Source organism: Medicago sativa, chromosome 7 (genome assembly GCF_051527215.1).
Source record: "Medicago sativa cultivar Bolivia chromosome 7, Bolivia_mono, whole genome shotgun sequence".
Lineage (NCBI taxonomy): Eukaryota > Viridiplantae > Streptophyta > Magnoliopsida > Fabales > Fabaceae > Medicago > Medicago sativa.
In genome coordinates this window covers 95,479,045-95,503,722 of record NC_140755.1, presented here as the reverse complement: position 1 = coordinate 95,503,722, position 24,678 = coordinate 95,479,045, and the positions used below count along the sequence as shown (strand labels likewise).

The 24,678-nt window shown below is 35.2% G+C and overlaps 3 protein-coding genes and 1 pseudogene across 4 annotated transcripts; 2 read left to right on the top strand and 2 right to left on the bottom strand.

Moving 5' to 3' along the window:
- The first annotated feature begins 6,529 nt into the window (after nt 1-6,529).
- On the top strand, nt 6,530-8,312 carry LOC146910672 (putative FCP1 homology domain-containing protein C1271.03c). The gene is made up of 6 exons (XM_085723790.1): nt 6,530-6,821; nt 6,928-7,009; nt 7,275-7,341; nt 7,440-7,610; nt 7,695-7,758; nt 7,855-8,312. Exons 1-6 carry the CDS (start codon nt 6,563-6,565, stop codon nt 8,016-8,018), a joined length of 807 nt encoding a protein of 268 aa, XP_085579916.1. The 5' UTR covers nt 6,530-6,562; the 3' UTR covers nt 8,019-8,312.
- A 428-nt stretch (nt 8,313-8,740) lies between these two features.
- LOC146910671 (uncharacterized) lies at nt 8,741-10,198 on the bottom strand. The gene is made up of 3 exons (XM_085729454.1): nt 9,808-10,198; nt 8,930-9,338; nt 8,741-8,810 (listed from the first exon to the last, which is right to left on the bottom strand). Exons 1-3 carry the CDS (start codon nt 10,196-10,198, stop codon nt 8,741-8,743), a joined length of 870 nt encoding a protein of 289 aa, XP_085585580.1.
- Nucleotides 10,199-16,694: 6,496 nt separating this feature from the next.
- Nucleotides 16,695-21,337, top strand: LOC146910670 (uncharacterized; annotated as a pseudogene). The gene is made up of 10 exons (XR_015020255.1): nt 16,695-16,970; nt 17,076-17,246; nt 17,338-17,398; nt 17,492-17,649; nt 19,570-19,888; nt 19,981-20,062; nt 20,168-20,234; nt 20,344-20,514; nt 20,603-20,663; nt 20,753-21,337. The product of XR_015020255.1 is annotated as an uncharacterized LOC146910670 (transcript).
- On the bottom strand, nt 21,209-21,730 carry LOC146910669 (plant/protein). Its single transcript, XM_085723789.1, has one exon. It carries the CDS (start codon nt 21,680-21,682, stop codon nt 21,242-21,244), a length of 441 nt encoding a protein of 146 aa, XP_085579915.1. The 5' UTR covers nt 21,683-21,730; the 3' UTR covers nt 21,209-21,241.
- Nucleotides 21,731-24,678: the final 2,948 nt, after the last annotated feature.

Here is a 24,678-nt window from a genome sequence, read left to right as displayed (position 1 = left end):
CTCATTGAAGTCAATACCTTCTTTCTGAGCATATCCTTTTACCACCAGTCTTGCACGATACCGTTCCACTTGATCATTGCCATCACGTTTGATCGTGTATACCCATTTGTTTCCAATGGCTTTCCGATCCTTTGGAAGTTCGACAAGTTCCCATGTCTTGTTCCTATGTAATGCCTCCATTTCTTCATGCATTGCTGTCATCCATTGAGAAGCATCTGGACCCTTCAACGCCTATTGAAAAATAGAAGGTTCACCTTCTTCAGTTAGAAGACAATATGCATCGTGGCTCGTCATAACATAGTCTGATTGTCAAACTGGTTTCTGCCTCTGACGCGTTGATCGACGAACACCATCATTTACCTCATCTGGTTCTTGTTCTTCTTGCATCGGTTCAGCTTCAGAATACTCACTTTCTTTGGATTTTCTTCCAACTGCACTATAGCAGTCTCTTTAGAAGTGCTGTCATTTTTCTGCTCACTTTGCAGTTCATTTTCTGCAAAGACTACATCCCTGCTAACAACAACCTTGCGGGCAGTGGGATCCCACAGGCGGTACCCCTTAACATTGTCAGCATAACCCAAGAAGATACATTTCTTGGACTTTGGGTCCAACTTCGTTCTTTCTTGGGAGTTGTACATTACGTACACAGGACAACCAAACACATGTAGAGAAGAATAATCCATTGGCTTTCCTTTCCACATCTCCATCGGTGTCTTCAAATCAATCGCCGTTGATGGTGATCGATTTATTACATAACAGGCGGTTTTCACTGCTTCTGCCCAGAACGACTTGGCCATTCCCGCTGTTTTCAGCATAGCTCTTGTTCTTTCTAGGATAGTTCTATTCATCCGCTCTGCCACACCATTCTGCTGAGGTGTATGTGCAACAGTGAATTGCCTTACAATACCCCCTTGTTTACAAAATGTTAGAAACTCGCCATCTTTATATTCTCCTCCATTATCTGTCCTCAAGCACTTAATTTTCTTCCCAGTTTCAAGCTCTATTTGTGCTTTGAATGCCTTGAATACTGGAAACACATCTGACTTCTTCTTGATCGGGTACACCCATAATCTTTTGGAATAGTCATCAATGAATGACACGAAGTATCTTGCTCCTCCCACAGATATTTCTGGTGACTCCCACACATCAGAATGTATCAAGTCTAGTATGTGTTTACTTCTAGTAGTTACTCTAGCAAACTTCAATCTATGCTGCTTGCTTATCACAGAGTGCTCACAGAATGGTAAATTTACCGTCTTGAGCCCGTGAAGAAGATTGCGTTCCGCAAGGACTTTCAAGCCACGTTCTGACATATGGCCTAGTCTTTTATGCCACATCATTGTTGTTTCTTCTTGGCTTGCCGCTGCAACTGATGCATCCGCCTCTTGCAATGTATCTCCTAGAAGCATGTATAGATTACTTGTGATCTTTTCTGCTTTCATCACCACAAGATTGCCTTTCACTACTTTCAAGATTCCACCTTCAGTGTGGATCTTACACCCGAGATCATCCAATTGTCCAACAGACAATAAATTCTTCTTTAACCCCTTTACATGACGCACTCCTTGTATTTTTCGAATAGTACCATCATGCATCTTTAATCTGATAGTACCGATTCCAGCAATTTCTAAGGCATTTCCCATGTACACTGACCCTTCCGAGATAGGCTCATAAGAGTAAAACCAATCTCGGTGTGGAGTCATGTGCCATGTTGCACCTGAATCCATTATCCAGACATCGTTGAGCCGTCTTCCGCCTTTAGAACTGCTTGCTGCTTCGCTATACAAAATTTCCCCGTCATCTGAGGTACTTGCAACACATCCTTGAGATGTTGAAGCTTCAGAATTCTTCTCTCCATTCTTCTTGATATTCCAACACTCCTTCTTTACGTGCCCTTTCATGCCACAACCGTAGCATTTGATATACTTCTTTCTTCGAGGTTTTGACCTACCATGATTTTGACTCCCACTGGGGCCACGTTCCGTTGATCTGCCTTTCGTCATCGTCAAAGCCTCTGCTTGCTTTGAACTCTCTGACCTTTCTTCTTTGTTCTTGCGCCTGGATTCTTCTTCAAGGATTGCACCGGCGACATCATCAAAGTGAAGAATGTCAGTTATGTTATTATTTGTAATGTTGATGATGAGTTGATCATACGAATCTGGTAAACTCTGAAGTAGAAGTTCAGCACGCTCATTTTCTGCTATTCTGAAATCAGATGCCGTGAGTTGAGAAAATAGCGTATTCAGGGTGTTGATGTGATCCGTTACGGATGTGGATTCACCCATTCGAAGGGTGTAGAGCCTTCTCTTTAAGAATATTCTGTTGTGGAGTGATTTGACCTCGTACAATTTTATTAGAGTATCCCAAATCTCCTTTGCTGTCTTCTTTTCAGCAATACTTGACAATACCGAGTCTGCCATTGCTAGGTGCAAATTGGCAACAACATTATCATCCATCTCTTTCCACTTTTCGTCAGTGATATCTGCAGGTCTGCCATCTATTGCGTCTAGGCAATTATCTTTTCTTAAAATTGCCCTTATCTTCAATTTCCACAGGGAAAAATTTCTCCCGTTGAACTTCTCTATCTCAAATTTTGTTGCCATGGTTTTTACACCAAACATTTTTTCTTCAAACTAGACCGGAATAATAAGAATTCTTTTCTGATGTGGAAGATCAGTTTACACCGCAACCACAGAGCATACTAAGATTTTTCCTTATCACACCACTAGTTTATCACAGCGGAATAACAACTACGAACCAGCTGCTTTGATACTACTGTTAGGTACCAGAGTAACAAAATATTATCACACAGCTAAAATAAGAGACGAGAAAAGAGGAACTGAACACACAATATTTTACGTGGAAACCCCTCAACAAATAAGGGGAAAAAACCACAGGGCAAGAGTGGAGAACTTTCACTATGTGAAAGAAATTACAGGACCTCTCTCTAAATACAAGGAGAGTACAATTACCACTCTCTCTTATAAATAGGAGAATACTAACTAACATAATCTAGAAGAAACCTCACAGGAGAAACTATTTTTCCTCTCTATATTTTTTTCTCTCTAATTCTAAACAAGCTTTACTTGTTGTTGTGTTGTTACTGATTTGTGATGAATAAAAATGATTCACGGGCAAGCTATTTATAGGATTGCAAAGCCATTGTCTCAACCACTTCAATTTATGACCATAGACATAAGCACAACAGCCAATCAATTTAAGTTGAAAATATATGCACCGAAAATCTGAATGGTAAATGCTAATCCCTTTTGTCAAACACCTTTTACTGCCATGTGAAAAACCAATTCAACAAAAGTGTGCTTTACCCATTTTCTTGTGTTCACACTAACTGCAGCTCTTACAAACTCTAGTTGGCATAAATCACACATGCTTGGAGAAGCTTAATTGTTTTGGCTTAGTTTTCTTAAATAACTTTAACTAGTCGTATAAAATCTTTACTTGATCGATTATACACTCCTCCTAATTCAATTATGTTTCCACCTATTCCTCATCATACATTGACATATCTATCCAACGACGCGAAATTCGTTATATCAATCGACTTTCGATGTTGGGCAAAATAGCTGATTGATTCAAAGACATATGACCGTATCAATGATAGGAATGCAAACCTAACCTCATGTCTAGGCATAAGTATATACACATGATTTAATTCAGACCATTTAGATAAAAAGATTATGTCTTGCATTTTCTAAATCAAAATTTGATTTTCGGATTGCATATCGGAAAAAACATTAAGTGCGGAACTAAATCAAAGACACGATGAATAATAAAATTTATATATAACCATCTTGATCAAATATTTACAACAGATTCATAGTATCTACACATATGTCTCTTGTCTAGATCACTTTTTTTTTTTTTCCTTCTTGTCTTTGAACTCAAAATAATTTGCAAAAGAACCAAATTTGCTTTTTATATAACGTGATACGCTTGAAAGTGAGTGACTGACTTGTCCTATTTATAACTTCCTTAGGATACCCCCTTCAACCAATTGGAATTCTTTCCTTTCTCTTGGGTTTTTCTTCTTCTCTCAATTTACCACCACTTTTGCCACTTGCATGTTGCTTTATAGCCTTTTTATCTTATCATGTACTAGGTTTTAAGCTTTAGTTTGGTAGCATTTGAATTATGTGTATGCGAAAGTTGAATTATCGAGTGGGCTACTTGCTTTTATGAAATACTCTAAAAAAAACACGATATTAAGAAAAAAATGTCGGTTCCTCCAAAATTTGGTTCTTTTCTCACGAACTAACTGAGCTGCCCTTTTAAGTGTATGCAAGAGTGAACATTTGTTCCTCCAAAACAAAGAGTGAACATTCGTTGGGTGAATTCAGCTCGCCTACACCTCGAGGTTTTATCAAATAGACGAAATTGACAACTCATCTAACAAGTCATTAAAGCTGTCTTAATTCGTTAGGCGAAATATGGCAAACCTAACGAATATGCTCTAGAAATTGGCCTTAAACTCTATAATCTCTCGTTTGAGTTCGCTTCTGCTCGTCTAATGAATGTACTCTGACTTTAAATCTTGCTTTTTTTTTATCACTTTTGGTCTTTAAACTAAAAAATCTATAAAGTTGAAGGGAAATAGATAAAAACAACTTATCTTAGTTGCTTAAAATTATAAATATTACGTGTTTATAATAAATTAAGTACTTGCAAAAAAAAGTTTAATAAGTGTTATGAAAATTAATACACTTATATCTTCAATCCAAGTGCTTCAAAATACTTTCTCAACTTTTCAACCAAAGCCCTCTCTCATCTTCAATCCAAGTGCTTCAAAATACTTTCTCAACTTTTCAAGCAAAACCCTCTCTCATCCAGGGGTGGATTCAGGTATGGTTGAGGGTGTGCATTGCTATTTGCACCAATAATCTTACTTTTATGTTATTTGCATACCCTGAGATTTTTGTTTTGCACCTCCTAACCCAAGAGGCCAAGACTGAACCACACTCACGCGTCTCTTCTTGACTTGTAACGTTTGTCTTTTGAATTTTAATGCTATTAATTTGCTCATAAAAGGACTTTTAATGTTGTTATTTTCTTTGTTAGTAGACTTTTATTTCCCATGAATGGTAAAACGCATAAGCATAACATTGAGCTCAATTTCTAAGACTTTGACTTCAATTATGCATCTGCCACGTTAAATCAAATCCATTTGTTATTTTTATTTTTGGTGACCAATCTATTTATTTGTTATTTACTTGCAGATGAATAATACTCCTTCCGTCTCAAAATAATTGAGTCATTTGTAAAAAAAATTGTAACAAAGACAACAATTAATGCAAATTTCATCACTCCCAATTCAATATAATATACTTTACATTTATGATAATGGAGAATACGTCAATACTTGACAAAGACAATCGACTATTTTTCTCTATTTTAATATGTGTGAAATGAACAAAAGACACGGTTATTTAGGGACGGAGGGAAAAAACTTTCCTCTCTCTAATTTAAGGTTATATTTTTATTCTTTTTTATGTATATAAAGACTATGATTACAATTAATAGTAGGTGACAACTAAAGTATCGATGGAAGAATGGTGGGTAATTTACCTCAACCAATGAACATTCACCTTTTTAGGTGATATGCATGAACTATCTTGACCCCATAAATAAATTGTTCATTTTCATTAGTTGGTGGGTAAATTACCTACCATTCTTCAAAAGTATAACCTAGAAAAAACCTTAATAGTATATAATGTAAATGATACTCTTTTGAATTTATAGTGATGTTTAGAGATCCTAGTGATACATACTTGAATTTACAATTTGTTAAAAATTCTAAAATTTAATGTGATTATTTATTAAAATAACCATTTTTTTTGTTGGGAAGAAGTAAATGTAGATTTAGTTGTTTAAATTATATATTATTAAGGAAAAGAGTTTAATTTCTATACACTAGTGATGTGGCAACATATCATTAGATGCATGTATAAAATCATGTTACATTATTGCGCATATTAATTAAATCCTAAGAAAAATGCTAGATCAAAATTATATATATTAAAATTATAATTTTATTTTTAATAATAATTAACAAAGTTAAAATTTCGCACCCCCTGACTTAGGGTCCTGGATACGCCACTGCTCTCATCCAATTGCTTTTTTTTATATTAGATTTTAACCCTTTTTTTTTCTTTTTTGAAGGAAAATTTTGACACTTATAATTTAAAATTTTAAAAGATACACATGAGTTTAATTTAAAAGACCAAGACTAAAAACCATTGACGAAAAACATTTTGGAAATCAAAATTTATTGATATTTTTTAGAGGAATTAAAAACAAAAATAAAGAATTTTTATTTAGGTAAACAAAAATAGAGATATTTATATGATCAAAAACATATATACTTACACATGGACTTTTGAATTGAATTGAATGAATCTAATTCTTCTATACATACGTTTAGGAATACCAATGTCACTAAAGGGAACACCGAATCGGTTTATTTCACCTTTTCCACTTGTTATAAAGCAAGTAAAACACTACACATTTTATCATCATTACCATAATTTTGCAAAGTGTATCAAGAATGGAAGCAAAAAAAGAGAGTTGTAGTTATGGAAATATCAAAATCAAAGACTCTGAAGCTGATCATGATGACCATGATGATCACAAAAGTTCAGCAGAACCAGAATTGGGTCTTTCTCTTGAGAAGCTGAATCTCGGACCTAAGAAGAAATTGCTTATTATGAACCTTAACGGATTTCTTCTCCATAGAGCTCGTGTCACTGACAAGAAAGCAATTCCAAAGTCTCGGACCGCTGATTACAAATATCGTCACTTTCTCCGTAATAAGTTTCTCACATATATATATATTTAGCAATTTTTATCATATCTTCATAAAATATTTGAATGCATATTTATTTATTGATTATTTAATGAATTATGTTACAGTTTACAAGAGGCCATTTAGTGAAGAATTTATGAAATTCTGCTTAGAAAGATTTGAAGTGGGTGTCTGGTCTTCTGCAATGGAGTTAGTAATTAACACTCTTCCTATGAAGCACGGACACGACACGGACACCCACACGCCGACACCGATAATAATTTAAGAAAATGAATTCAGTTGTAATTATAGGTGTCGGACACCGACTCGTATCCGACACCGGGACATACCTAATCCGAGGAGTGTTCGTGCTTCATAGCACTCTTCTATTTTTTTTTTCTTTCCCTTATTTTCTTTTTAAATTTGATTTATTATTTTTTCTTACACTGTATCCCTTTTGTTACTCTAAATGCAGGCATAATGTTGATGGTGCTTTAGCCTGTGCTATTGGCGATTCGAAAAACAAGCTACTATTTGTTTGGGTACGGTACTCGCTTACGCTGTTTTGTACCTAAAATCATTTCTTGATATGTTAATTAACTCTATTCGTTAATTAATTTGTTTCATACATTTAATTTAGGATCAAGGTAAATGTAGAGATTCTGGCTTTAAATCCTTGGAGAACAATAAGAAGCCTCTCTTTTTCAAAGAACTGAAAAAAGTGTGGAATACTGTCAAGAAAGGAGGACCATATTCTGCTTCAAATACTTTGCTGATCGATGACAAACCATACAAGTCTTTCCTTAATCCGGTAATTCACTTGTTTTTCTTAATATTAATATAAAAAAATGTTTTTGAATCAAATATTAACAGCTTTAATCACCTCAAATTGCAGCCCAATACATCAATTATTTTTCCTAAGTCATATGATCCTGAGGACAAGGATGACAAGGCACTGGGTTAGAACTTATGCTTCCTATATTTTATTTTTCTAGAGATTTGGTGTATTTAATTTTATTGATGTAATTAATTTTTTAATTTTATAATTTGAATAGATCCAAATGGTGACATATGCAAGTACTTGAAAGGAGTAGCTGAAGCTGAAGATGTTCAGTCCTATGTGAAGGATAATGCTATTGGTGAACCAGCAATTACAACATCTCATCCTGATTGGGCCTTCTATTCTCGTGTTCGTTCCCGTATAACTGCTAACAATTGAGTAAAACATGGTTCAATGTTGTTGCATAATGCAATGCAGTGGTTTTACGAGAAATGTTTACTAATTTTGCAAAAGACTATTGTTTCAATATATGTGTGTGAAGTGTTCTAAAATTTTCTTTATTGTTGGTATTGTGATCATACCCATGTAATGATGGTTTGGATTAAGTTTCTTTTTAAAGGTGATTCATTATCTTATTTGGATTAAGTTCAATTTTATTTTAGCAATTTATTGTAAAATCCATGGTTCGAATTTGACTTTGGGAGTGTTTAGTAAAGCATGTTTTTGAGTTTATAGCTTATGTATTATAAGATCATTTGGCTAAAAAAGATTCGAGCTTATGATTTATTTTATGAGTCTTATCCGTCTACATTTTATAGATTGAAGTATCTTAAAGATTAAAGTTTATAGTTCATCAATTTTTTATCTTTTTTTTTTTTTTGAAGACATCAAAATGGAATATATTACTACTGGATGTGAAACCACTATAGTACAAGATGTACTACATGGTCACTCCAAAAAAGAAGAGAACCGTCTCAAAATATTTACAAAGTAACGGTCAGTCGATACCCAGACATAACATAGGGTCCGACCACCACATCTGAGTGCCATGTACAAACGAGGCATTATTAGTCTTTAACCACCATAAGGAATGAACTTTAATCTTTTCTAATAATTGTTCTATGGTGGTTTGGTTATTATTAAATATTCTGTTATTGCGTTCATTCCAAACCACCCAGACACAAAGTAACCACACTAGCTGAAGGAAAGACCTGTGCATCCTTGAGTAACCTGTACAATGAATGAATTGAAAGAAATGCTCACATATATCATTAGGTTCGACACCTGAAGCACCAATCCACTTTCTGATATGCCCCCACAAAGGCCCGAAACTATCACAATGAAGAAACAGGTGTGACGCCGTTTCGTCGTTACCGCACCCAACACCACACACCGCTGCCTCAGCCGGAAGCACCCCTCGACGGACAAGATTAGTCTTGGTTGGAAGCCTGTCCCGAATCAAACGCCACACAAAAATGGAAACTTTCAAAGGAACCTGATGATGCCAAACAAGATCATTCAATCCACCTGGTATAGGGTCAGCTGGAGTTGTCAGAATGTGATAGACACCGCTCACAGTGTAACCCCTTTGGATGTCCGGGTTCCACTGCCACCTGTCAGGAATGTCAGTCTGTAAAACAATATTGTTAAGTAGAAGCCTACACTCCACTACCAACTCCTCCTCCCAAGCCCACAACCTCCTCCTCCAGTTCCACGCCTCTCCTCCTTCCTTCCAACCTAAAGCAAACATTTCAGCCACTGTACAGAGTTTATTATTAGATAAATCAAATAGGCGTCGGAACCTATTACGTAACGGTATATCTCCTAACCATCTGTCATGCCAAAAATAGGTACTAGATCCATCCCCCACCCGTTTCGACACCCTCTCTGCAAACCAACCCCCATCAACGTCACCTATCCCATCCTTAATCTTCGCTATCTCTCTCCACCAAAAAGAACCACTCCTGCCCCTACCTCCAACCTCCCTGCCTCCTCACCATACCGCGCCACCAACACCTTATACCAAAACCCCTCTCTATCCACCAACATCCTCCAACACCACTTCCCTAATAAAGCACTATTAAATTCCCTTAACTGCCTCACCCCCAACCCTCCACACTCCTTTCTTAAACAAACTGAGCTCCAAGCAATCCAGGAAATTTTCCTGTTATCCTCACACCCTCCCCAAATTTTTTTATTAAAAATAGATTAATGATAGAGTGTATACCTGGCGGAGCTTTGAAGAAAGAAAGAGCATAGACAGGAAGCGAAGTCAAGACAGATTTTAAGAGAACCAACCGGCCACCAAAAGAGAGAAAGCGACTCTGCCACCCCGACAATCTAGATTTTATAGTATGCAACACTGGATCCCAAAAAACTAACCGATTCGGATTACCTCCAACAGAAAGACCCAGATACACAAACGAAACCTTGCCCACTTTACAATTTAAAATTGAAGCCGCTTCATTCAACCAAGACTCCGCAATATTAATACCAACGAGCAGACTTTTGTTAAAATTTACCTTCAGTCCAGACATATCTTCAAACAAAGTCAGTACCGCTCTCAAAGCACGCACATTGGCCCAAATTTTAGTACCCAGTAACAATGTGTCATCCATAAATTGTAAATGAGACACAACAACAGAATTGGTAGTCCCAACCTTGTATCATGTAAACACATTATTCTCCACCACCGATGACATCAAAACATTCATCCCTTCTGCTGCTAACAAAAACAAAAATGGAGAAAGAGGATCCCCTTGACGTAAACCCCGTTGCATAGGAAACTCTTCTGTAGGGCTGCCATTTACTAAAACAGAAGCGGTGGCCGTTGACACACATTCCTTTATCCACTTTCTCCATAGAACTGGAAATGCCATTTTTTTCATTACCTCATCCAAGTAACCCCAGTCAACTGAATCATAAGCTTTTTCAAAGTCAACTTTAAAAAGCAACAACTCCTTTTTCATCTTCCGAGCCTCATCAACCACCTCATTAGCAATAAAGATGCCATCAAGAATCTGTCTATTTTTTACAAACGTTGTCTGGCTGTCCGAAACAACTGTTCCCACAACCTTTTTGAGCATGTTTGCTAAGACCTTAGCCAAAATTTTATAAAGAGAGCCAACCAACGAAATAGGCCTAAAGTCATTAAGACATTGCAGACTATCAATTTTAGGAATCAAAGCTATGAAAGTATTGTTGATACCTCGAGACAGTTTTCCATTCCGATGAAACTCCGATATGAATCACATTACCTCATCCTTCAAGTCATCCCAAAACTGCTTTATGAAACCAAAATTAACCCCATCAGGTCCTGGACTCTTATAACTATCACATTCCCATACTGCTTCTTTAACTTCAATTAAAGAAAACGACTTAACAAGACCGCCAGCCTCCGCATAAGATAAATTTTTGAATGGCAAGTTTGCAACCCCCGGTCGCCTAATAGAGGCCACCGCATAATGGTCCTTAAAATGCGAAAACACCGCATTCCGATTAGGCTGAACTCCTTCCACTAAGGTACCATTCACCATTAGCGCCACAATGGCATTTCGACGTCGCCGACTAGAAATGACCGAATGGAAATACCTAGAATTAGAATCTCCATCCTTCAACCAATTTAACCGAGACTGTTGCCAAAGAATGCTTGAATTCACACGAGACAAGGAATGTAAATCATGAGCAACCTTTCCGAGTTCGTGAATCTCCGCATCTGATAAGTCATCATCATCCCCTTTTGCATCAATCTCTGCTTGTCGAATTTTTAAGGTGTCAATTTTACCAGGAATATTTTTTGCATGTAGAAGATGCCACTCCTTCAGCGCCCCTTTAGTCAATTTCAATTTCTCACAGAGCACAAAGCCACCCCACCCTTCTACCTGAAAAGAGTTCCATTTTTCTTTCACAAACTGCTGATAACCCGGCATATCTTGCCAACATTTTAACATTTTAAGCGGTCGAGGCCCCCAATTTTCCTCATCAACAGAAAGCTGAACTGGACAGTGATCGGATAGACCCCTAAGGAGAGCCGCCTGAATGCAATTAGGCCACTGCAAACACCACTCTTCAGATAACAAGAAGCGGTCAATCCTACTCATCGACAAACCATCACCTTTGAACCAAGTGTAGCGTTTACCACATAGAGGTAAATCAAGTAACTCATTATCATCAATGAACTGGGAAAATTGTTGATTATCAAGAACATTTCCGCCTCCCCTTAGAGACCTTCTTTCTTCCGCATTTCTAACCGAGTTAAAATCTCCACAAACACAAACCTTTTTACCACGAACAGACTGCAAATGCACTGATAAAGCCGCCCACAACTCTTGTTTAGCTCTCGTCTCACAAGGTGCATAAATATTGAATAAATAAAACTCCTCATTTGATTTTAGAAATCGACCATGAAATTGTAACATATGATTTTGACTAACCGATGACCACACCTCCACTTCCTCTGAGTCCCACATTATTAATAAACCTCCCGAAGCACCTACAGAATGACGATACGAGAAGGAAAAGCTTGAATCTCGCCACAAAGAATTACCCAAAGAGTCATCACACACTGCTAACTTTGTTTCTTGCAAGCACAAAATAAAAGGTGTTTTTCCCCACCAACTTCCTCACTTCCCTTCTCTTCTCCATCCCCCCTAAACCCCGTACATTCCAAGACACCAACCGCATTGAACACACACCCCCGCCCAACACCAACACCGCTCCTCCTCCCTTAAGCATCCTCCCCCACCTCTCCATCTTCCATCCCCACCGGCGTCAACACTGGCCCCAAAGCCACATTCTGAGAACGTGACAACACTGCAAACCTGTTTTCATTAATTCCTTTATAAGAAACACCAATAACGTTACCAATGTCCACAATATCCCTCGCCTTTGCCTCCACACTACCTTTTAAGACAACAAAATTCTGCCAATCATTAATCACAGACGCCGCTGTTGAAGAGTCGTTAGAAGAAAATTGGTGGACCTCCTCCAAAGACTTTGTAACTCTCGCCCTTTGACGTCTACGGATGTGTATTTTTTGCTTCAATTTTTTCATTACTTTAGAATCTTTCAACACTTTCATGACCTCTTCTCTATCTTTACTTGGTAACCTTGCAACCTTTTTCAAAGTGAGCACCGGATGTCGCAACACACCCCCTGCTTTTCTTTTGGTAACTGAATCTTTTTTACTGACAACATTGCCATCACCGCTCTTCACAACTTTCTTCAACCTTTTCTTCTTTGAAGAAATCAACCCAATATCACCCCTTTGTACATTTTGCAACCAATCGACACTCCACGGGCCTGATCTTACAGAATGACTATCGTCAGTAAAACTAACCGTTGGTCGAGCTCGTCGTTTTTTAGTTACTCCCAAACCAGCCCCGATGGTAAAGACTTACTTTTCCTTGCCATTCCCACTTAATGTTGCTGTACAACCCACATTATCTATAGTAGCCGACACATCATCATGCTGATCTTCCACAACAAACTCATTAATAGATGCATCCTCCATAGACTTGGAAAGAGCATAATTTTCTTTAACATTTTTGGTACCATCTGAACTCACATCTGACAAAGGTGCACCGATTGGCACATCATCCTTCAAGTGGGAATTATTATTTTCTATATAGACACGCTGAATGAATTCGTCAACATCGTCGACGTCTTTAGCCAACTTATTCACCAAAATAGCAGCATTAGTACCCAACTCATCATTAATCTCTCCGTCTTCCAGAACAGTTGAGTCACACTTATCATCCTCCTCATACAGACAAGCGTCGTCACCTAAACAAAATCCCCATTCTTCAACTATTTTAATATCTACCAGCACACCATCAACAAGTATATGCTCTGATTCATTTAACACATCTAAAGATGACGTTGATATCAACACTCGAGCATAGTCAAACCTTTCTTTATTTAAAGAACATGTGTCCGCTCGTAAATATTTTCCATAATCAAAAACACATAATTTGAAGAAATTTTCATTCCAAGCTTGTAATGGTATTCCATACAGACGTAACCATGCACCCCTCTGAAAAGGGAGTACCGCCTTGTCCCAAACATACAGACTAGAAAAAATAAGATCAAAAAAATGTTTCGCTTCCCCCACTATTTCCGATACAATTGCACCAGATAAAGAATGAATAAAAACCTTGTCTGCACCAAGCGGAATGATGTCAATGTCCTTAAAGTCTGCATCCTCGACACAACTTTGAATGATCGGAATGGACTCCCCATCAATTACAGTACCAATCAAGCCTCTCTTTGCCCAATTCCAATCTTCCTCAAGGGAAACATACTTACGCACCATCTTCGATGTCAATGTCTGTTTAACCGTGCCTGCCTTCCTTCCAACCAGCCCCTCTTCCTCGCCTCTCCCATGTCTCCCTCCCTCTCCCTTCGAACCCACCGCATCCCTCACCTTCACCAACACCTTCCCTCCCCTCTCTCCAACTCCCTCTTCCTCCTTCCGCTCCCTCACCTTCCCCGGTTCTTCCCCATCCTTTCTTTTTTCTCCCTCAATCTCCTTCCTTCCCACCTTAACTCCCTCGACACCATCTCTCCCCTCCACCTTCCCTCGCTCATCTGCACCCACCCCCTTCCTCACTACCTCCACCTTATTCGAACCCTTCCTATCGAACCTCGCAAGCACGGCATGAACACGATATTGACCAAACCAAACACTGTTTATAACTTTCAATAATTTATTAACATCACGTACTTTGGCATAACAAACAAACCCATAAACCTCACCATACATATTCCTATTTCTGGCCACAAACACATCTTCAAGAATACCACACACTTCAAACCCCTTTCTTAAGAAAAAATTTGAAGCATGTGGTGGAAAATTTGTAACATAAAATGTAACGAATCTTTTCACGGACGTATCAGCAACAACACCGTTGTTTTGGAGTGACTCTTGCGCTACTGGTTTCACATTCACAGCCTGCCTTCTGTGTCTGTTGTCTACAGAAATAAGATCAGTTGCACGCCTACATGTAATATCGTTCCCCTTGGTGGAATCAGCAATGAAGAATTGCGGCTCTTACTGAAAGTGAGCCGCTCCTCCTCTATTCGCAAAGCCAAATTGTTCCTGTTTGCGTGATTTGGTCTGCGTCACTACCTTCTTCTCTCGACGATCAGAATAGTAAGCCCTATCGTCCTCAATGTCACAGTCTCCCCACCGTACAGCCTGCCTATCAGAGAAATCCGAACCAGTATAATCTGAAGCATCCCAAGTCGCATTCCTTACCCTAGATTCTCGCAGTTTGTAGTCGTCCCTGTTCCTAAGCCTGTCGCCTCCATGAAACCTGTCCTGACCTAAAGCTTCCTGTCGTCGCGCTTTCCTCCGTCTTGGTCTCACGTCGATCCAATCACCATCATCCCCGCCCCTTTGTGACACCCTGCCAGGAACCCTATCCCCCCATGACACCTCACCTCCGGCGAAACAAACCGGTGTGATTGCCCGTGGCGGAGCCACGGACCGTCACGGTTCTCTCTCTCATCCCCTCTCCATCGCTCAGAGCCCATTTTTTTACTTACTTAAAAAGTTTTGAAATTGATAAGTTAAATTGGGTTTTTCCATCAATTTTTTATCTTAATTTTACATCTTCAATCTTATTTTTTTTTAAAATAAATATTATTTAAATCCACATTAATAATTTTTTCAAGTTTAGTTTGCTAATAATGACCCTCTATAGGCGATAAGGCTAAAAAGCAGGGCGATAAGAAGTTATGTAGAATAAGTTATGTAGAATCTTCCTTAAAAAAAAAATACCCACGGGTATGTAACTCATTTGTCTGTGTGAGTATTTTAATGACGACTATTGTGATAAAAAAATTAGTTCATTTCACATATTTGGAACTATCTTAGTCGTTGAATTAAGATCGAACGATCAAGTTTGATAGTTTTTAATTTTAAAATAAATATCGAATTGATGGTTATTATCATAATAAACTCAAATATGGTTGTGAACTATATTTTTGGTTTTTTCTTCGTTACTCCTTGATGAACTGTGAGTAGTTTATTCTTATCAAAGAAAAAATTCATTTTCTTCATCTTTATTATTATAACAAGTTACAATTTTTCATCTCAAGAACCTTAAACTTCTTCATATCCTTCATTCAACATGCGATCTTCATTTTTTTCGTTTCAGAATCGAATCGTAGTTGTCATTAGATTAAATTACCCTTATTTAATCAATGGGTAATGCATGCCTCTTTAATATGGTTTTTTCTTACAATCAGATACCATTTTCAACTCAAGAACATCATATTTTTTTGTCTTCTTCATTTAACGTGAGATCTTACTCTTTTTCGTTTCAAAATCGAACCATAGTTGTCATTAGAGGTAAATTACCCTTAATTCATTAAAGGATAACGTAGGTCCGTCCACTCTTTAAGGATTGCTAATTAGGAAATTATTCACTAATAGAGTGCCCTTTGATCACTGGTTAACATTTCTCATAAGTTTTAGTACATTTTACGTTGCGGTTATCAAATGATTTTTTCTAGTCACACCCTACAAATATCTGTCAACACAAAATGTAATCAAAATTGAATTTTAGTCCAAAATACTAGTCCTTTTCATGTAAATGTGAAATAAACCGAGATTTCCAATACCAAAAGGAAGACGTTTAGGATTACCAATGTCACTAAAGGGAACACTGAATGAGTTTATATTTCACCTTTTCGTCTTTTACATTAACTTCATCTTTAATAATACACGATTTCCCACGTTTTCCACTTGTGTATATAAAGCAAGTAAAGTACTGCACATCATAACCATAATTCAGCGAAGTGTATCAGTAATGGACGCAAAGAAAAAGAGTTGCAGTGATCATGATGACCATGATGATGACAAATGTTCAGAAGAACTGGAGTTGGGTCTTTCACTTGAGAAACTGGATTTTGGTCCTAAGAAGAAATTGCTCATTATGAACATTAATGGATTTCTTCTCCACAGAGCTCATGTTCGTGATAAGAAAGCAATTCCAAAGGCTCGAACTGCTGATTATTATAAAGATCCTTACTTTCTCCGTAATACATTTATCATATATTCTTCATTGAATGCATTTTTGTGTGTTTATTTTTGAAAGCATATTTATTATTATTGATTATTTTATGAATTGTGTTAAAGGTTACAAGAGGCCATTTTGTGAAGAATTTATGAAATTCTGCTTAGAAAGATTTGAAGTAGGCCTATGGTCTTCTGGAATGGAGTTAGTAACACTCTTCTATATCTCCTTTTTTATTTTAAATTTGATTGATTATTTTTACTTACATTGCACCCCTTTTATTACTATCTATCAATACAGGCGTAGTGTTGATGGTGCATTAGCATGTGTTATGGGAGATTCGAAAGACAAGCTACTATTTGTTTGGGTACAGTACAGTTACTTGAAGTAGTTTATGTTGTTTCATGCAAAAAATATTTGTTCATATGTTAACTTTGTTCTTTAATTTGCGAGTTTTATATACTTATTTTAGGATCAAAACAAATGTAGTGATTCTGGTTTTGTAACCTTGGAGAACGACGATAAGCCTCTTTTTTTCAAGGAACTAAAAGAAGTGTGGGATAATGTCAAGAAAGGAGGGCCATATTCTGCTTCAAATACTTTGATGATTGATGACAGACCATACAGGTCCTTCCTTAATCCGGTAATTCACATGTTTTTTTAATATATTAATATAAAAAACTGTTTTTGAATCAAATATTAACAGCTTTACATTTAATCACTTCAAATTGCAGCCAAATACATCAATTTTTACCAAGTCATACGATCCAGAGGACAAGGGTGACAAAGCACTGGGTTAGAACCTATGCTTCTTATATTTTAACTCCGTTAAGATATTTGATGTATTTAATTTTAGTGATGTAATTAATTTTTTTACAATTTGAATAGATCCAAATGGTGACCTATGCAAGTACTTGGAAGGAGTAGCTGAAGCTGAAGATGTTCAGTCCTATGTGAAGGATAATGCTTTTGGTGAACCAGCAATTACACCATCTCATCCTGATTGGGCTTTTTATTCTCGTGTTCGTTCACTTATAACTTCTAATAATTGAGTGAAACATGGTTCAACGATGTTGCATAACGAAATGTAGTGGTTTTATGGCTGGTAATAGACTAGTAGCAACTTTGTGAGGCACTATGTTTTGGAGAAATGTTTTAGTGTCCATATAGTTCACTACTTATTTTGCAAAAGACTCAAGTTTCAATATGGGCGAAGGGTTCTAATATTTTTTCTAATGTTGGTGATGTGATGATTCCTATGTAACGATGGTTTGGATTAAGTTTCTTTAAAGGTTATTTATTATCTTTTTTGGACTAAGTTCCTTTTATTTTGTCAATTTATTGTACTATCCGTGGTGGTTTTTAAATTCGCCTTAGGGTATGTTTAGTAAATTAAGCTTTAAACTAGCTTATAATTGATAGTTGAAAAATTAGCTTATAACTAATGATTTATAGGTGAAAAACTAGCTTATTAAAAATTATAGTATTTGGTAAGATTAATTGGTTTAGTAACTTATAAATATAAAATAAAGGTAAATTTTAAAAAACGTAAAAACTAAGGGTCATGTTAACTTGAGGTCTAAGTCTGGCCTGCAGCCTGTCATAAGCTTACTTTTTAGGCCTGAGTCTGACCTTCTGAGAGCCTGATACGACCTGCTAGCCTATTTAAAAGCCTATTTCATATGAACATTTTTAAATAATCAATGCGATCAAAGTTTAAATAGACTAGCGAACTAATATATCAGTTAGATTAAACTCGCTTTTGATAATCAACATGAGTTTTTAAGGAATTTGACTATATATTATATCATATTTCAATTTTAGTTTATAACAATACATTTAAACATGCAAAAAATTAATGTATAACTTAGATCACTATAAAGGTTAACATATTGTTATTTTAATTTAAAGTATAAAATATAATATAATAATAAATAATATTATTAAATTTACTTAAACAGGCCGGCCTAGGAGGCTTTTTGAATGGCATATGGCCTCACCTTTTAAGTTAAATAGGCTTTTAGAAAAGCCTAGGCCATCTCTATTTAAGAAAAAAGTTTGACCTGTCGTAGACCCCTATAGGCCGGTCTGACCTATTTCCATCCCTACTTGTAAGGTAGTAAAATAAATTATAAGTTAGGCTTATTTATGATATCAAGCATAGCCGTAGTGTGTATACCGGTATATGTGCGTAGATTTGATAGAGACACATTTTTTTGTAGTAGCCTGCTCAAAATGCATTGATAGAGCAATCTATTATGTTGTATACTTTTTTTTAAAATTAAAGACTTCATTATACTTTTGACCCTCTTTGTCTGGTTTAGAACTTTTAACTTTTATTGAGCGATTTTGATCTCATAGCTTCTCAATTGTGACCTTAGAATAAGATCATATAGTGAAGCGTAACCAACAGAAAAGAAAAGAGAGGTTAATGTGTACACATTTTTTTACCTTTAATTTTTAATTATGTATCAGCAAACTTTATAAAAATTTGATATTTTGAAAATAGTTACGAGACAATTCCAACATCTTATATAATAGAATTTGACTTTATATAATAGTAGAAATATATGGTCAAAATATATATGTTATGTGAATAGTACACATATTCAAACTTGATCACTTATTGAGATGGAGAGTACTATAGTAGATCAGTGTGACATTTTTTATTTTTTTTACGACGTTAAACTCAAGTAACAAGTGGTAGTTTAATGATTTTCCAATGTGAGGTTATTACTAAGTACTAACTATCTTCAATTGGTTCATAAATAGGTGGAGGAACACCTATGAGATAAAGCAACAAACTGATATTGATCAGTTTCACAAGTCACAATCTTAACCGAATAAACAGAAAATAACAAACTAAATAACAAACCGTAACAAACTTAACTGCTATTTATTACTACTCCTAACTCTTAAGGGGTGGCTAATATGATGAATTCACAAAGTGCTATTTCTATATAAAGCATACAACTAAGGCACTAAACATTTCCCAACATTTTATCATCACCAAATTCAAACTAAGTATATCAAGAATGGAAGCAAAGAAAGAGAGTTGCAGTGAAGAAAATATCAAAATCAAAGACTCTGAAGCTGATCATGTTGACCATGATGATCACAAACCAGAATTGAGTCTTTCTCTTGAGAAGCTGAATCTTGCACCAAAGAAGAAGAAATTGCTTGTTTTGAACCTTAATGGTTTTCTCTCCACATGGCTCATCCTCTTGCTAAGAATGGAATTCCTAAAGTCTCGAGCACCCGATCACGAATATCTTAACTTTTACCGTAATATTTACTTAAACTCAATCATACACTTCATACATTTCTGATATTTGCGAATTTATTTTTTTATGTTTATATGGTTAATTTTGATACAGTTTATAAGAGACCATTTAGCCAAGAATTTATGGAGTTTTGCTTAGAAAGATTTGAAGTTGGGATTTGGTCTTGTGCAAGAGGGTCAGCATTCTCATTTTTCCCCCTTTTTTATTTCTAAATTTCATTGATTATTTGGTGTTACATTGTTATTTATTACACTCTTACTATTAATTTTAATTAATACAGGTATAATATGGATGGTTTTTTAAGCTGTGCTATAGGAGAATTGGCAAATAAGTTATTATTTATTTGGGTACATTTTCTTGAAGTTGTTTGTGTTTTTTTGCAATTTGTATATGAAAATAAAAATGCATATTGATAAAATCTTGTTCGTTTATTGTGTGTTTCATAACATTTTGTAGGATCAAAAGAAATGTAAAGATTCTGGTTATAAATCTCTAGAGAGCATAGAGAAGCCACTTTTTTTCAAAGAACTAAAAAAAGTGTGGGATGAAGTCAAAAAAGGAGGCCCATATTCTGCTTCTAATACTTTGATGATTGATGACAAACCATACAAGGCCTTCTTTAATCCTGTAATTCAAAAACTCATGTTCTATTTATTTATTTATATAATATGGTTTTTATTCAAATGTTAACAATTTTCATAACCTCAAATTGCAGCTGCATTCATCAATTTTTACCAAGTCATATGACCCAGAGGACAAAGAGGACAATGAACTTGGTGAGAGCATATGCTTCTTTTTTAATTTGTTACAATGTTTTAGTGATTTTATGCACTTGATGTGGGGCATTTTTAACGTGTCTTTATAGATCCAAATGGTGAGCTTTGCAAGTACTTGAAAGGAGTAGCTGAAGCTGAAGATGTTCAATCTTATGTGAAGGATAATGCTTTTGGGCTACCACCACTTACATCAGCTCATCCTGATTGAAATTTTCACTCAAGAGTTCGTTTCCATAATGCTAATATTCTCTGTTTTGAAGAAATGTCCTATCGTCTTACTACTTTTACTGCTTAGTTTTGCAAACACTCTAAAGTTGGATTGTGGATAAATTGGTAGTTTAATTTTTATTCATTGTTGTTGATGGAAGAGCTTGTTGATGTGAAAATACTTGTGGTACTTTGGATTAAGTTTCTTTTGATGTTATGGACCCTGTAGTTCCTATTTTTTTTGTCTGTTTGATTATAATTACATATGATCACACATTCCACAGAATCAATCAACATATTACAACACACACACCCAACTTAAAAAATAAAATAAAAAATTAAACAAACTAAATCGATTCTTACTTAATGAGTTAATTAGCAACCAAACGAGGATCAACATCAACTCTACCAACACCATCTCTTTCCTCACCAACCTTAGCAACATCAACCTCACCAACAACCAACTCCTTAGCAGCATCCTCTCCGTCTTCCTCATCCACATAATTAGGATCCTTCTCATCCATAGCCGCGGGCGCCGGATCAAGCATATTATCAACCATATCAGCTGGACCTTCCCAAGTAAACTTACCACCACGACCAGACTTTGGCGGCCCACGGCCAATGCCTATGCCGTCGACAGGGTGGCGTTCCAGACGTTGGACACCGTTGTTGATGAGTTTCTTCTCCACATGTTTGATTGTGTCTATGTTGTGTGTGTTGAGTTCTGTTTTTTCAACTCTCTTTTTTCCTTCTTCGTCGTGACTCACTGCTCTTATTGTTACCGTCTCTTGTTTCTCGTCAATTGGCTTCATATTGTTGCTTGTTATACAAGAGTTGTGTAAGGTGGTTTTTATAGGAGGCTTAATGTTTGGAATATTTGGAAACTAGAATGTGCTGGAAGTAATATAGGTTGAGAATTCTTGTATTTGCTAGAAAACTCTATATATGCTACGTGACACAGTTATGCACTGTCACGTGTAAGTAATTAATATAAGATTGATCAGATAAATTAGCATGTGCATTCATTTTCTACACGCTATTTGGGTCTTCCTTCTCGAGTAGATAGCCTTATTATTTGGATATTTTTTTGTATTACACCGATCTATATATTCTTTGAGATGGTACTAGTATGGATACCCGTGCCAAGCACGGGCTAGAATGCAACCATACTTAAGTGAAAAAATGTTGTATGTATCAAGTGTAAGTTACATGTCAACATTGAATAAAAGAGTGGAGGTTGGACAACATATAAGTTGGAAGACTCGTATACTTAATAGCTTAAATATTCGGTGAAAATGTAATATCATTCTCACTTGGATGATTGCTCTAGCTCCAATGGATCGATCCACACCACCGTGAGTTCCCCCATAAATTCCAATGGTCGTAACAAAACTCGGTTCGACTTTGTAGCGGGAGCGCGAGTGGGAGAGTTGTTATTGTGTCAAATGTGAGTAAAAGTTCAACATTGAATTCAAGAGTAGATATTGAGCAACATAATATATCTAATGTCTTAAGATTTAGGGTGAAGATGTGGTGTCAATATCACTTAAGTGGTTTCTTTTAGTCTAAAGTGATGATTAAACTAAATGTATGATCCCCGGTAGTAAGAAAATTATGAACTTTTTTTTTTTTAAAGTTTTTAGATGTCATGTATTTCTTTCAAATAATTCTTAATTCATTCTTTCAAACATTAATTTTAAATGAAACATGAATTAAATTTGTATGAATAAAAGCTCTCGCCAATTTGAGATTTTGAATGAGTCGCTTATACACATTACTCATTTATCTTTTAATAATAATACTTAATAAGAATGTAATTTCTTCAACAAATGAGTTCAACAAATAACTATATTGTTATATTCCAACAACACTTATTCATTTTAAAATAATTTATTTAATTAGATCTGTATATCGTTTCATAAACATTATTCTCTATTAGGCCCACCATTGTTTATTATGGTGTTAGCCCTATGGCTTTAAAGCTAAAGGGGTCCTAGTAATCTTAAGTTAAGTCGGGAGGTTAGTAAAGTTTGACCATTAACTGTTCCACCTAGAATCAAACTCATGTTCTCCATAATAATTCGTCGTTGATGGAGCTAATTGACCACATGAACAAAATTTCTTGTTTTATTTATTTAATTTTTTAATTTAACATCGTGGTGATTTTGTTTGAATCTACAACAATTACTAATCAACATTTATTTATCCTCTAAAAAAATTAACATTTATTTATTCAATATTGGTATTAGCATTTTCTTTTTATTTTCATAAACTCCTAAAACATACAACACTCATGACATTCATATTTAAAATTGGTTTTTATAATATATCGTTTCCATTTTTTTTTGGAGAGAATATCCTTTCCATTTATATAAATTAGAGCAATTAGAAAAATATACTCATGAGATATTTTGTATTTTTTCTCTCAAGTACTCCAGCGGTTAAATTCACACAATGAGGGGTATAAGTTTGATTTTGGACATTGACACATGCATATCAATATCAATGGAGCGTCCAACCGAGTTGCAATTATAGGACTGTAAAATTTATTTGAGAATTAGTATAAATTATGAAATTAGAATTATTTGAAATATTTTTACTAAAAAAGCATTGATTGTAATGTGATTGAACTCAAGTGATTACTGAGTTCCAAATTAATCAGGAAACCCGAGTTTGATTTTTCAGTAGAACAATCTTTCGATCAAAATCCGGTATACAAAGAGTCCTTTACAACAAAAATATTTTTTTCACAAAGAAAAAAATTCCTATTTTGAGAGGTAAAAAATTAATTACTTCACAAATGTTTATAATTTAAATTTAATTTCAATTGAATACCGGTATTAATCATATTTATGGGGTTAAAGGTCACTGCATGAAATATATTAACAATATAAATATAAATTCCATATTAATAAAAAATGGGAATACAATCTTGGTTTAATTTCAAAGTAACTTTTTAAAAATTAGCAACAAATTTGCTTATTTATTTTTTATTTGTAGCAATTCTCATGGTCCAAGACAAAAAATTGTAAATTATAATTAGTGATGATGGTGCTATGAATAAGAAACTTCTATAATAAGCTGAAAATTTTTAATGTATATAGTATAATATTTAAGGCTTTAGTAAAAAAATTAAGACATTTTTTTACAAAAGTTTAAGGCATTGTTGTCCACTTAGAAATATTTTATCACAAATTAATTTTAGCATAAGTGGTCATATCAATGAACAAAGTTCATTTGATTAAATGTAATAATATTTTCAAACGAAATGCAAGATGATAAAAACAACAATTGGAACAAAGACTATCACTGAAATGAATAGAAAAGACCGTGTTGGCTATTTTTCTGAATTCGATTTATGTCCCTAATTTTTTATCGGGTTAGAATTACGTCCCCTACTTTTTTTTTCTCCATAAATTTTATTTTTATCTTAAAAAAAATGTCTTTTTTTTAGGGAATTAGCAAAATGTCTTGAATACTATTTAAAATGAAAGACATAAGATTTTATTGATTATCATAGTTTAAAAGTTATATATTTAATTAAGAAAAAAATATCCTATAAAACAAATGTTTTTTTAATGTCAAATGTTAGTAATTAGTTGTTAGATTTTTTTCTTTCCCAAAACAAAATTGATTGTTTTCTTCTTCATCCGATTTTGCACCAAAAACCTATAACATCATGGAAAAACACATTCAAACCAAACCAATAAATACATTGAATTAGACAATTGATATAACATTAAATTCTTGCATGGTTTTGCATCTTTTGTAGAAAAATAAAAGAAAAAAAATGTCATGTCAACATGCT